This window comes from Rhinolophus sinicus, linkage group LG04 (assembly GCF_036562045.2).
Source record: "Rhinolophus sinicus isolate RSC01 linkage group LG04, ASM3656204v1, whole genome shotgun sequence".
Taxonomy (NCBI): Eukaryota; Metazoa; Chordata; class Mammalia; order Chiroptera; family Rhinolophidae; genus Rhinolophus; species Rhinolophus sinicus.
In genome coordinates this window covers 140,874,129-140,886,244 of record NC_133754.1, presented here as the reverse complement: position 1 = coordinate 140,886,244, position 12,116 = coordinate 140,874,129, and the positions used below count along the sequence as shown (strand labels likewise).

Genomic DNA, 12,116 nt, shown 5'->3' with positions numbered 1-12,116 from the left:
AAGTAGGGGGAAAAGATTTTCACCTGTAGGCTCACCTCAGTAGAGTTGCTGTTGACTAATGGACAAAATGTTGCATTTGGGAAGCATTTAATTTAGAATTCATTAATTTTTGTTTTGAGATTTTACTTTTCATATGGGGGAGGGAGTGTCTCAGGCGTTTTTGTGGAATCCTAAAATGTTCAGGTCTTAGGCTCTGTGCTTGTTGTCCTGAGAGAAAAATGGCCCTGCTCACAGCCCAGTCCCAGCTCAGTATGCAATCATCCAGCACTTGCAAACTTATAAGGAAATGGATTTCAGTAACTAGATATAGCTAGAGCAGTGGTCCCTCAGAAAGAGCATTTTGTCATTTTCTGAGAGGCTGTGAGAGAGAGAAAGATGGGAGAGGGTGTATCAGAGAGATGCAGAAAAAAAAAAGAGACTGAGGGAGACAGAAAGAGAGGCAAAGAGACACACACACATGCAGATTAGAGGCAGAGAGACATAGAGAGACAGAGACAGAGAGAGTGAAAGATGGAGAGAGAAACCCAGACAGATTGATGGATTCCCTAAGTAACATATAGTAAGATCTCACAGTCCTGCAGTGTTTAGAGTTGTATTTTAAAGTCCACTCAGCTGTTTTACACAATTCTGATAAGAAGATAGTCTTCATTTATGTCATATTTTGCAGTTTACAAAGCATTTATCAGATATCATAGCTTTGGAACTGAACTCCAATCTTTTTACTTGGATAGGTGAGAAAACTGACATGTCCGCCTTACATTTGTGGAGCATTTTTCAGTTTTTTAAAGGACATTTCCACCCATTATCTGATCTGGTAAAGACCACTGATCCCAGGTCTCCACACTAGGCCACAAAATGGGCAATTTTTTCTTTTGTTTTAAAGTGTATATTTGATATTATTACTTTGTTACAGCTTCTGTACTGAAATAGAAAGAAAACCAAAATTGACAGCAATTCCACTTCAGAATCAAATCCACTTTTTTCACTTCCCCATATCGTCTTCTAGCCCTAACCCTTCATGCGTATCCAATTTTTAAATATTTACAGCCCTGCCAGAGATAAAATTTTACGTTCTGAATTTTCACTCAACAGTATGCAATGAGTATAAGCCATTTGACTCACCTCAGCCTTGCTTTCAAAGAGATACATAGAAGCACCAAGGATTGTTGCACTTTGAACAACCACAATTAATACTTTGGCTCTCTTTGGGGTTTCCAAGGCCCTGTAAGTAAAATATTCTCCGAGTATAGAAAGCTAGATGTTTGGCTTTATGACATGACTGAATGTTCCTTCACCCATTTCTTGAGAGTGAGTGTCATAAATATATATGTTTTAATTCAAAACCTGGTTCAGGTTGCCATTAACAACAATGGAAGATACATAAGCATTTGCATCAAATAGAGCTAATATGCACCACCACTCTTCTTAACCGGGCTTTTTCACAGGAGCATTAACTGCCAACTTCATGAATCTTAACCCTTGTGACCAGTTTTCCTATAGAATGGTATTTCTATTTAAAATAATAATAATAGTATTAAAAATAGCATTTTATTTCCAATGAAACAATAGTCCACTCCAATTATCAGTAATGATCTACTCACCATATGCCGTCCATCACCTTGTTAGAGAAAGCTCACCTGCCTTGAAGAACACAGTATGTCCAGCATCTTTTGCTCTGGCAGTTTTAGTTTCTCGTTAAATGTCTCTCTGTACTTTATCCCTGCAACCAACTGATGGAGGCCTTTGTTCCTCTGGGTGAGCTGCTCAGCCGTCTTCCCAATGTCGTCTTTTGTTCTCTCCTGCTGACTGACTTGTGTTAGAAGTCAACTAAAGAGGTATTCAAAGTGTCCAGTTGTTTAAACAGGTGGCCAGTGCGCTTTTGGCTATAGCTCACTTGCTTGCCTCTTGAGCTCCACTGCAAGTTGGAAAAGAACACTGTTGTCATCTTGGGAATAAGTGACAGAGACATGTCTTTCTCTTCATTTCCTTGCACTGGTTAAAGAATAGGCTAAACTGAGGGGAAGCCAAACTAACGTTGTTTGCATTGTGGCTTTGAAAGATTTCAAGGTCCCTTGGGTTAACCTGTTTTCAGCAAAAGGAATAGAAGAAAGCCCCAAGACAGTAAAGAGCAGGAGAGTTTAGTCAACAATTTGATTTCAGAATGGCCAAATTCCACAAGTTAACCTCTAACTTCCTGGAGCAGCGCAATCACAGCAATTTATAAATAAGTGGACAGACGGTTGCTGAATCAGTGGAAAGAATTTGGAGTTTCCAAAATAGTTTGTAATGAAGAGAATATCTGAAGTAGCTCAGGGAAGAACATTGTTGATGAATAGCAAATGTCTACGTTGTGATACATATGACTGAAGAAAACTCTGTTTGTCTACATTTGGGGAGAGATGAGGTTATATTCAATGCCTTGCACATATAGTGAACCTGCAGTTACTAAAGAAGCTTTCAGAATAATTTTGCCATAACAAGTGATTCCTATATGGGTTATGGGCTAGCCTCTCAAAAATCGTTAAATATAATTCTTAGGATTTTCTGTAGCTAATATGAGGCTCTTAATTTACCACATATAAAATGTATGAGCCTGTTTATGAGTTTCTTAATAAATTAATTTCATCATCTGTTTTAGGCTCTATGGAATACTTAACCATGCAATCAGACCTTCCCTCCCAAGAGAAAACATTGTTATTTTTTATATTCTTTTCTTTAAAAGCCTGAAGATTTAACCAAACATACCAGTTAGCATAGTCGCCCGTACGAAATATGATGATCCTTGAGAAATACATCTTCTTCAAAAAATGTTTAGACAAAGTCATTTCACCTCCCTGGGAGTCAGTTTCCTGGCCTGCAGAAAGGGATGTTGGACTAAATTCTCTTGTTCCTTCCAGCTCTGTGCTCTGTGGAAGGTGCATTCAGCGCGGGCAGGACACTAAGGGCCCCTGGTGATGGTGTTTGAACACAGGGGTCAGCAACCCCTTTGGAAGCAATGTGCAAAGTTGTTGCCCGGTGTTGGGGGACATGTGGGACAAGTCGGTGGTGCCCCTGCATTAGGATATAGGAGAGAAGTACGGTAACAACTACCTTGCTTAACCAGTCTGGCAGGGCTACCACTGTTGTGATTTACACAGACCTTTTCATCTCACTACTTCAAAGCATTTTAACAAACTGGCTCATATTTCTTCAGCATAAAGAAAGGTTGATTGGTGTCTTTTCAATTAATGCAAAGATGAAGAAACTGGACTATATTGTAATTAAAAGGGATTCTTCCCAAAGTATAATGCATTGCTGAAGGGCAAGATACATATAAAGTGTTTATTACAGCTTTATAATTGAAAAAAAAAAAGGAAATCTAAATGCTTGATTTTGGAGATTAGTGTAAATAATGGCACATTCATAATATGGAATATCATGCAGCCATTAAAATCATGTTTATTAATAATATTTAGTCACACTGGGGAAATGGCCATAATTGAGCAACATTAAATAACAAAAAAAGGAAGAACGTTTTGTATATGAAAATATTTGATAAAAGTGTTTAATGTATAAAGGGAAAAAAGACTAGAAGGAAGCATGCTAGTCTTAATAGTGAGTTTCCTCAGCGCCATGGGAGGTCAGGTGGTTGCTGGTTTATACTTTCTACTTTTCTGTACATTTCAAATATTCAAATTAAGGAACATGGATACATATTACTTTCATAATCATATATTGCTTTCATAATCATATGTATCTATAATAATCATATAATTATAAAAGAGAGAGAGAATGTGTGTGAGTGGAATGAACCAATTAAATAGGATGGTAGGAAAGACTTCTTTGAGGCTATGACATGTGAGCTGAAACCCAGGAGATGAGAGGGAATCAGTCGTATAAAAAACTGGGAGAAGCTCTTCTACACAGAGGGAACAGCATGTACAAAAACCTCCAGGTGAGAATAAGTTGGGAATGTTCTAGGCCTTGAGAAAGGCCAGTATGGGAAAGTGATGAGTGGTAAAATCAGAGAAATTGCCATATAAGGCCCATGATATGAAGTCTGAGAAACCATTGTAGGGCCTGACATAATCTACTTTACACTTTTGAAAGAGCCTTCTGACCAATATATAAGGAGTAGATTGTAAGGGGCAAGTGTAGAAGTCAAGTGATGAACTGGGAAAGCATTGCAGTGGTCCAGGTGAGAAATGACGGTGGCTCGGGCTAGATGCCTCCCAGCTTGCACACCCCAGAATTCTGTGCTAATTCTTTCATTGTGTCATAGCCTGTCATCGACTTTTCTGGGGAGGCCATCTACCCTTCACTGATATTTGAAGCTCGTTGCGTATTCTGCCCATCATCGAAATTTAATTCATTTCCTTTTACTGAAATCATTGCCTTGCATTTATCTTCTTTTTCACCTGAATGTATGAAGCGGTCAGTGCAGTTGACCATTTACAGCCAGTTATGACCCTGTTAAAAGAAAACAGCTAAAAAGAACTGAAAACAAAGACCAGCAATGAGGGGAAATGTGTGTGCCAGTTGCTACTATGCCAGGGTAAGGATGCTGCAGTGTAAAAGGCGGGGTGGCATAGAGAGTTCATAGGCCACAGCAACTCAGATCTGTTCCCAGCACTGTTTCACCCCCATTCTGCCTCCAGTGAGTCACCTGCGGTTTCTATAGAGAATCTGCAGTTGAGTAAGAAGTAGGAATACTATTTATTCACCTCCATGACCTTTGAACTTGCACATGCAAAGTAACGGCTCCTGTGTGTTCTTGGTAGTTGCAAGGATGGTTTTTTTTCTCCTTGAATACCTGAGACCACTCATTATTGTGCGAGATATTTCACTAGAGAATCCTTGTGCTCTGACTTTTCCTTACTTGATGTGGAATGTTCTGTAGCTGGAAAGCTCATTTCAATATTTTCCCAAGTGATTTCTCAGAATGTTACACTTGTGAAATATACCATGAAAGAATAAATCAATGAAATGAGTTCTGAGGTCAAAACATTTTTATCTGATGTTTTTAATTCAGTAATGTATCTCCAGAAGTTAGAATAGTGCCTGGGACATAGCATGTGCTAAATAAATCTCTACCCTCATAGAGCTTACCTTTAAGTGGAATATACTACTAATAATGCAAATAGAAAGAAAAAATATGCCAAGTTATCCTTAGCCTAGAACCTTTCCTGTAGTTGTTGGATATATATTATTTATGCTGTTGTCGCTGTGTATTGTTGTATAGCTAATTTGAACTGTCAGCTTGGATAGGAAAAGGAAGCTACACCAACACAGAGGAAGGCAATGCCATTTAGAAACTGAAACTACCACGTAAAGATTAGAAAGGAAAAAAGCAAAAGAGAAGTGAATGAAGCCATCATCTATGGTCATGAATTTTGTTTAAAATAAACTGAACCTTTTTTGCTTTTTTATCTATGTGTCAGACATATGATTACCTCTAGGCAGATTTACACATTCGAAGACATTAAAACTCTCTCAATGGCAGCAGACACATCTTTATAGGTAACAAAACAACGAACAATATTGGTTATTGTCAGATGACTACAGCTGAGAAGGAAGAATCAACAACATCTCGCTCACTCCAAAAATAATTCACTTCTGAAAGAAAACCTCCTTCAGGAAAATCCCCTTATGCGTGCAGCCTTCAGATTCACTGAAGAACTTGGTTCTAGTAAGCTGTAGGCCTTATTCATGGGTTCTTCATCTTCTTTTCCAGAAACCTTCTCTACGTCTACCCACAGAGGCTGAACTTTGCTAACAAACTGGCATCTGCCCGGAACATTACAATAAAGATCCAGTTTATGTGTGGCGAGGATGCTAGCAGTGCTATGCCGGTAAAGAGGGGAACAAACGTTTGCCTAAAACCAGGGTGGACTGAGCTCCCCTTGTCCATTCACACAGATCAAATCCAAGGCTCACCCATGTGCAGAGTATGTCTCTCATGGACGGCACTGGTCAGCATGTGCAGGGCCCTTGTGGCTAGTCCAGAATTGGTCCCAGCCTCCTAATAAGGAAACAGGGTCAGTCTAAAGCGAAAGTCTTTCCTAACTTACTCCATGAGGAGCTGGGACATTTGGAAATGCAGATTGTACAGAGGACTGAGGGACATCATAACGTCTTTCCACACCACCCTACCAGTGTAGCGAGACGGGTGCAGTGTGTCAGCCATGTTTGCTGTACTTCCAGACATGCACCACAGTCCACATCTACGGATAAAGTACTGCCTAGTGTTAATAAACACATACCATCTCGGCACCTTTTGGGAATGGATCTATACCCTGAGGCAAAATAGAAATCCAATAACAAGTATATAATGCAGTGTTCTCTCAGGAACCCAAAGTGCCAGAATTTGTGTGTTTTTTTAACCATCTGCCACTAAACGAGATGAATGGTTAACTATCATTGTTTTCTATAAGTCATAGAATTCAGTTACTGTATCTTTCTGCTGAAATAATTTTTCCAGTGCTTCCACTTTTTTTTTTTTTTTTTTTAAGCACCCTCCTGCTGTCTCACCTACATTCCCAGTGCAAGGTGTTCTCTTGCAGTGATGGTGGGAAAGAAGCCCTAGCGGAGTCTTCCCCTGGTTCTCTGTGCTCTGGCCCCTGGCAAGTCCACCAGAGCTGCCAAGTACACCTGAATGTAGTCCAGGTGTCCAGCCGGGGACGAGTTGGGGCCAAAGTCCTGCCTGTCCTCCCCTCACCAGGCCCTGGGACCCAGTATGGGGGTTACTGTGTCTAATAGAAAGGGCCCTTTTCCCTTTTGCCCAAAGGTGAGTCAAATCATGTGCCTTTAGGGCTGCATGAGGCCCGAGGAGGTGTCTTCTTCTAAATAGCACAAACAGGTGGACAGGCAAGCGTCAGTCCTGAGCACCTAAGTGACCAGACCAGTGCCTTTACAGGGAAAAGAGCCAGGGCCAGGGGTTTGTCACTGTGGGCAATGTGCTGTGACTTTGCCCGTCATATAGACCTCTAGGCGGGGAGACTGAATGGACAGACCACTGGTTTTCCAGTCTCACAACCTTATGGCCCTTGGTCACGAATAGAGCCCCTTGGAATCTCAGTTTACCCTTCATAACCAGTATATTGTGCAATTGAGCCAGTTTCAGAACTCAGCACTCTTAGGTTACAAAATACAGCCCTATGAGACCAGAACATGCTATTGGGCTGATGGTAGTTGATTTGCTATACCCCAATATCACTGATAATTTGGTCCTTTCTATGTTGGTGAACAGGTCATCTTTGGAAAATCCAACGGACCTGAATTTCTGCAGGAAGTATACACAGCCATTACATACCATAATAAGTAAGTGTATTTCAGAGTTCTAAACATATGCCAAGATTGTCTGATTCTCTCCAGGTTTTCCTGAATCATCTAGGTGATTCCTCCCAACAGGTTTCATAATTCAAGGACTAAGAGACGGAGGAAATTCACACTTGTTCTATGGTTCTTCTATGTTAGAGATGCACAATTTTTGCCATTATCTAAGACTGGGAGAAGAACATACCGTGTTTCCCCGAAAATAAGACCTAGCCAGATCATCAGCTCTAATGTGTCTTTTGGAGCAGAAATTATTATAAGATCCGGTCTTATTTTACTATAATATAAGACTGGGTTTTTAATATAATATAATGTAATATAATACAATATAATATAATACAATACCGGATCTTATATTAAGTTCTGCTCCAAAAGACACGTTAGAACTGATTGTGCAGCTAGGTCTTATTTTCAGGCAAACACGGTATCTTCAAGAACCTAATACTGATTTCACTTTTCTGCAGCCCTCTATTCTAGTATGATACAGAGAGGTTTTATGGTGTTCAATAAACAAATACATTTCCTAACTCGGCTTTGAGATGCTGGAGGGGGCTAGAAACAAAATCCAGCTCTCCTTTTTCTGTCTCTTTGTCTTCTACACACCGTTCCACACTTGCACCATTACCTACTATAAGAAAATTTAATTTGACCAAAGGGGAAATGGAATACTCATTATCATGTGGATAAATTGAGTTGCAACATAATGTCTAAACTATTATTCACATTTCACAGGTAGGGGAGGGGAATCTGTATAGGGCCAGACAGACTTGGGCTGGATCCTGGCCTGAAAACCTTGACCCATTTAAGTTTGCCTCTGAACTTATGTTCCTGGGTTGGGATGAGAAATAAATGAGTAATGTACATGAAGCCCTTGGTAAAGTGTCTGGGACTTCGTAATTCAGTCAAATCAGGTTTCTTCTCCTTCCTGCATCATTCATTTGTTTCTCCAAAGTCCTTTGATGTGCTTCTCTCTGTTCTTTGGCTAGAGATAGAAAAGGAGGTCACAGCAGGACTCTGCCCCTCATCCCTTTTCCAAATTAAGTTGTTGGATTTTTCCATTGTGTGCAGCAGTCCCACCCCCCAACAAAGCCTTTAGTTTGTGAGCACTCTTATGTATGTGAAGTGTATCTCATGACACAGCTTGCTCTCAAGGACTTCCAGCTTAGGAGCAGAATGATGTAAAATATAAAGCAAAACGTGAAACAGGCAAATTCTGAGGAGAAAGGTCCGTCACGTTACAATTTATAGTCAGAGAAGTCATTATTCTGGCTAAAAGTTATTTGTGTATCATGTGCTTTTGAAACAGGTCTCCTGACTTCTATGAAGAAGTGAAAATTAAGCTCCCTGCTAAGCTCACAGTAAATCACCACCTCCTGTTCACCTTCTATCATATCAGCTGTCAGCAGAAGCAAGGGGCCTCGGTAGAAAGTCTCCTCGGATATTCAGTGAGTCGTTTTCAACTTGCTAGTTCACACTGTCGTTCTTGGTGCATCCAAGGTCCCTGCAGAGATAAACCACTAAATTCTAGTCACTTACTTTTTTCCTGTCAGAAGTAGCAGAATGTGCCAAACCAGATTCTAGCAAAGAACAGACAGGACTTGACTTAGCAAATTACAGATTTCAGAAACGGAAGGCTAGTGGGTGATAGATATTGAAAGACACTCATTTATTTTTTTAAAAAAAGCATTGCAAAATCCATTATTTTCAAATTTTATATATGTGCTTCACATATAAAACTAGCTTTTTTTTCCTCCAAGGAGAAAAAAGTTATTTCTTTTAAAAATATAAACGTTAAAATAAACATTGATGTTGTTCAGACACACACAAACATTGGCTTTCAAGAAAAATGCTACTACCTTGGCTCTGAAAGCAGTAAATCATTGATATTACCATCTCAGGAGCTCTCAGAGAATTTAACATGCAAAGAACTTGACATAAATTACTGCCAAAAAGAGTCCTGGTCAATATCTAATCATCGGTTAGTTGCATTTGATCATTGTGAGCTAGATAAATTGCCGGAATTATATGCTGTAATAAATACCACTTTATTCTTTACGTCATCTGTTTCAGTGGCTGCCAGTTCTCTTAAATGAACGTCTTCAAACTGGATCCTACTGTCTGCCAGTTGCCTTGGAAAAGCTGCCACCCAACTACTCCATGCATTCTGCAGAGGTAACCAGCAAGCTGGCCATCAGCTGTTTCTTGTCCGGCCATGGTCTTGGACCCCCTTTCCAGATCCACTTCCCTGTTCCTTAAACATGACCAAGGATGGTCGGCATGGTTTTGGGAACAATCATCTGTCAGCACATGGTGTTTTCTGAGAGCACATGGTTCTGATAGGATGGGAAAAATAGCTGGCTGTGAAAACTCATTCATTTAGATGTCACCAATTCAAAATGTTTAGTAACTGCAACCTGCACCTGAGGCAGCATTACCTTGCATTATCTACAACAAAGGGATTCATAGAATAATATACTGTGAAAGGGGTGGCAAATAGAGACCACTTGTGATAACAGCTGCTGTTGGCACGATCCTTATATAAGGTTCTGAGGCCAGATTTCACCAGTTTCTCTTCTGGGTCAATTGTCATAGTCCGCAAGTGGATAGTTGGGCTTGCATTCTTCTAACTATCCCAGTGCCAACAGTCTTCCCTCCTCTTGTTTCCTGCATTGCCTGTTGTTGTTGTTTTTTTCAATTACAGTTGACATACAATATTAGTTTCAGGTATACAACATGGTGATTAGACATTTATATAACTTGCTAAGTGATCACCCTGATAAGTCCTGTACCTGTCTAACACTATACATAGTTATTACAATATTATTGACTATATTCCCTATGTTTTACTTTACATTCATATGACTATTTTGTAGCTACCAATTTTTACTTCTTAATCCCTTCCCCTTTTTCACCCATCCCTTCAACACCCCCCACCCCCAATCTGGCAACCCTCAAAATGTTTTCTGTATCTATGAGTTTGTTTGTTCATTAATTTTGTTCTTTAGAGTCCGCATATAAGTGAAATCATATGGCATTTGTCTTCCTCTGTCTGAATTATTTCACTCAGCCTAACACCCTCTAGGTCCATCCATGTTGTTGCAAATGGCAAGATTTCATTCATTTTTATGGCTGAGTATATTCCATTTATCCCTTCATCCATTGATGGACATCCAGGCTGCCCCCATATTTTGGCTATTGTAACTAATGCTGCAGTGAACATGTGGATGCACATGTCTGTTCGAAGTAGTGTTTTGGGTTTGTTCAGATAAATACCCAGAAATGGGATTACTGAGTCTTCCTTTGTTTCTTGCTATAGCCTTTATTTTAAAGTCTAGTTTGTTTGGTATAAGTATTGGTAATGCCAGCTTTTTTTTTTTTTTTTTTTTTTTCATTCATGAAATATCTTTTAACATCACTTTACTTTCAGGTGTGTCTTTCTATCTGAAGCGAGTCTGTTGTAGGCAGCATCTGTAAGAGTCTAGTTTTCTTATCCATTTATCCATACTATGTCTTTTGATTGGAGCATTTAATCCATTTTGATTTAATGTAATTGTTGATAGGTATGTCGTTGTTGCCATTTTATTACTCATATTTTTTATCTTTTTTTTTAAAGAAGTCCCTTCAACATTTCTCGTAATACTGGTTTGATGATGATGAGCTCCTATAGCTTTTTCTTGCCTGGGAAGCTCTTTATCTGTCCTTCAATTCTAAATGATAGATTTGCTAGGTAGAGTAATCTTGGTTGTAGGTCCTTACTTTTCATCACTTTGAATATTTCATACCAATCTCTTCTGGCCTGCAAAGTTTTTGTTGAGAAATAACTTGACAGTCTTATGGGAGCTCCCTTGTAGGTAACTAACTGCTTTTCTCTTGCTGCTTTTAAGGTTCTCTCTTTGTCTTTAACCTTTGGCATTTTGATTATGATGTATTTTGGGGCTCATCTTGTTTGGGGCTCTCTGCCCTTCCTGGGCTTGTATGTCTATTTCCTTTGCCAGGTTAAGGGAGTTTTCTGTCATTATTTCTTGAAATAGGTTTTCAATTCCTTGCTCTCTCTTTTCTCCTTCTGGTACCCCTATGATGCGACTGTTGGTATGTTTGATGTTGTCCTAAAGGCCCCTTAAAAATCTCCTCATTTTTTTGGATATTTTTCCTTTCGCTGTTCTGATTGAGTGTTTTCTGCTACCTTATCTTCCAAATTGCACTGCTTCGTCTAATCAACTGTTGATTCCTCTAATATATTCTTCATTTCAGTTATTAATATTCTTCATTTCTGACTGATTCCTTTTTATGTTTTTCTGCCTCCATTTTTATGTTTCCTGTCTTTTTGTTGAAGTTCTCCCTGAGATCACTGAGCATACTTATAACCAGTGTTTTGAATTCTGCATCTGGAAGATTGCCTGTCTCCATTTTGTTTAGTTCTTTTTCTGGAGCTTTGTTCTGTTCTTTCATTTGGGACATGTTTCCTTGTCTCCCCATGTTGGCTGCATCCCTGTGTTTGTGTCTGTGAATTGGTATTGGTGGAGTGGCCTTATGTAGTAGGTGTCCTGTGGGGCCCAGATGCACAGTCTCCCTGGTCACCTGAGCTGGGTGTTGCAGATGTGTCCCTTGTGTGGGTTGTGTGTGCCGCTCTGTTGCAGTTTAGCCTTGGTTGCTGTTTGCACATAAGCGAGAGAGAGTGACCCTTGGGCTGTTCTGCAAAACATTACAAAAGAGCCCATGAACCGCACCAGCACCAGCTCTCATCTTCTCAGTCTGGTTGGTATAGGTTTACACCAATGAGGATTATTTTGAAGCAAGTCCCA

At 39.7% G+C, this 12,116-nt stretch overlaps 1 protein-coding gene across 4 annotated transcripts in view; it reads left to right on the top strand.

The window, feature by feature from the left end:
- DOCK8 (dedicator of cytokinesis 8) overlaps positions 1–12,116 on the top strand; it is a 192,190-nt gene that overhangs the window by 108,095 nt on the left and 71,979 nt on the right. For all 4 annotated transcript variants that reach the window (XM_019730243.2, XM_019730266.2, XM_019730259.2 and 1 more), the window contains 4 exons: positions 5,714–5,831; positions 7,229–7,299; positions 8,621–8,759; positions 9,385–9,486. In XM_019730243.2, coding sequence (XP_019585802.1) covers positions 5,714–5,831; positions 7,229–7,299; positions 8,621–8,759; positions 9,385–9,486 — 430 coding nt within the window. The remainder of the gene's footprint in view (positions 1–5,713; positions 5,832–7,228; positions 7,300–8,620; positions 8,760–9,384; positions 9,487–12,116) is intronic.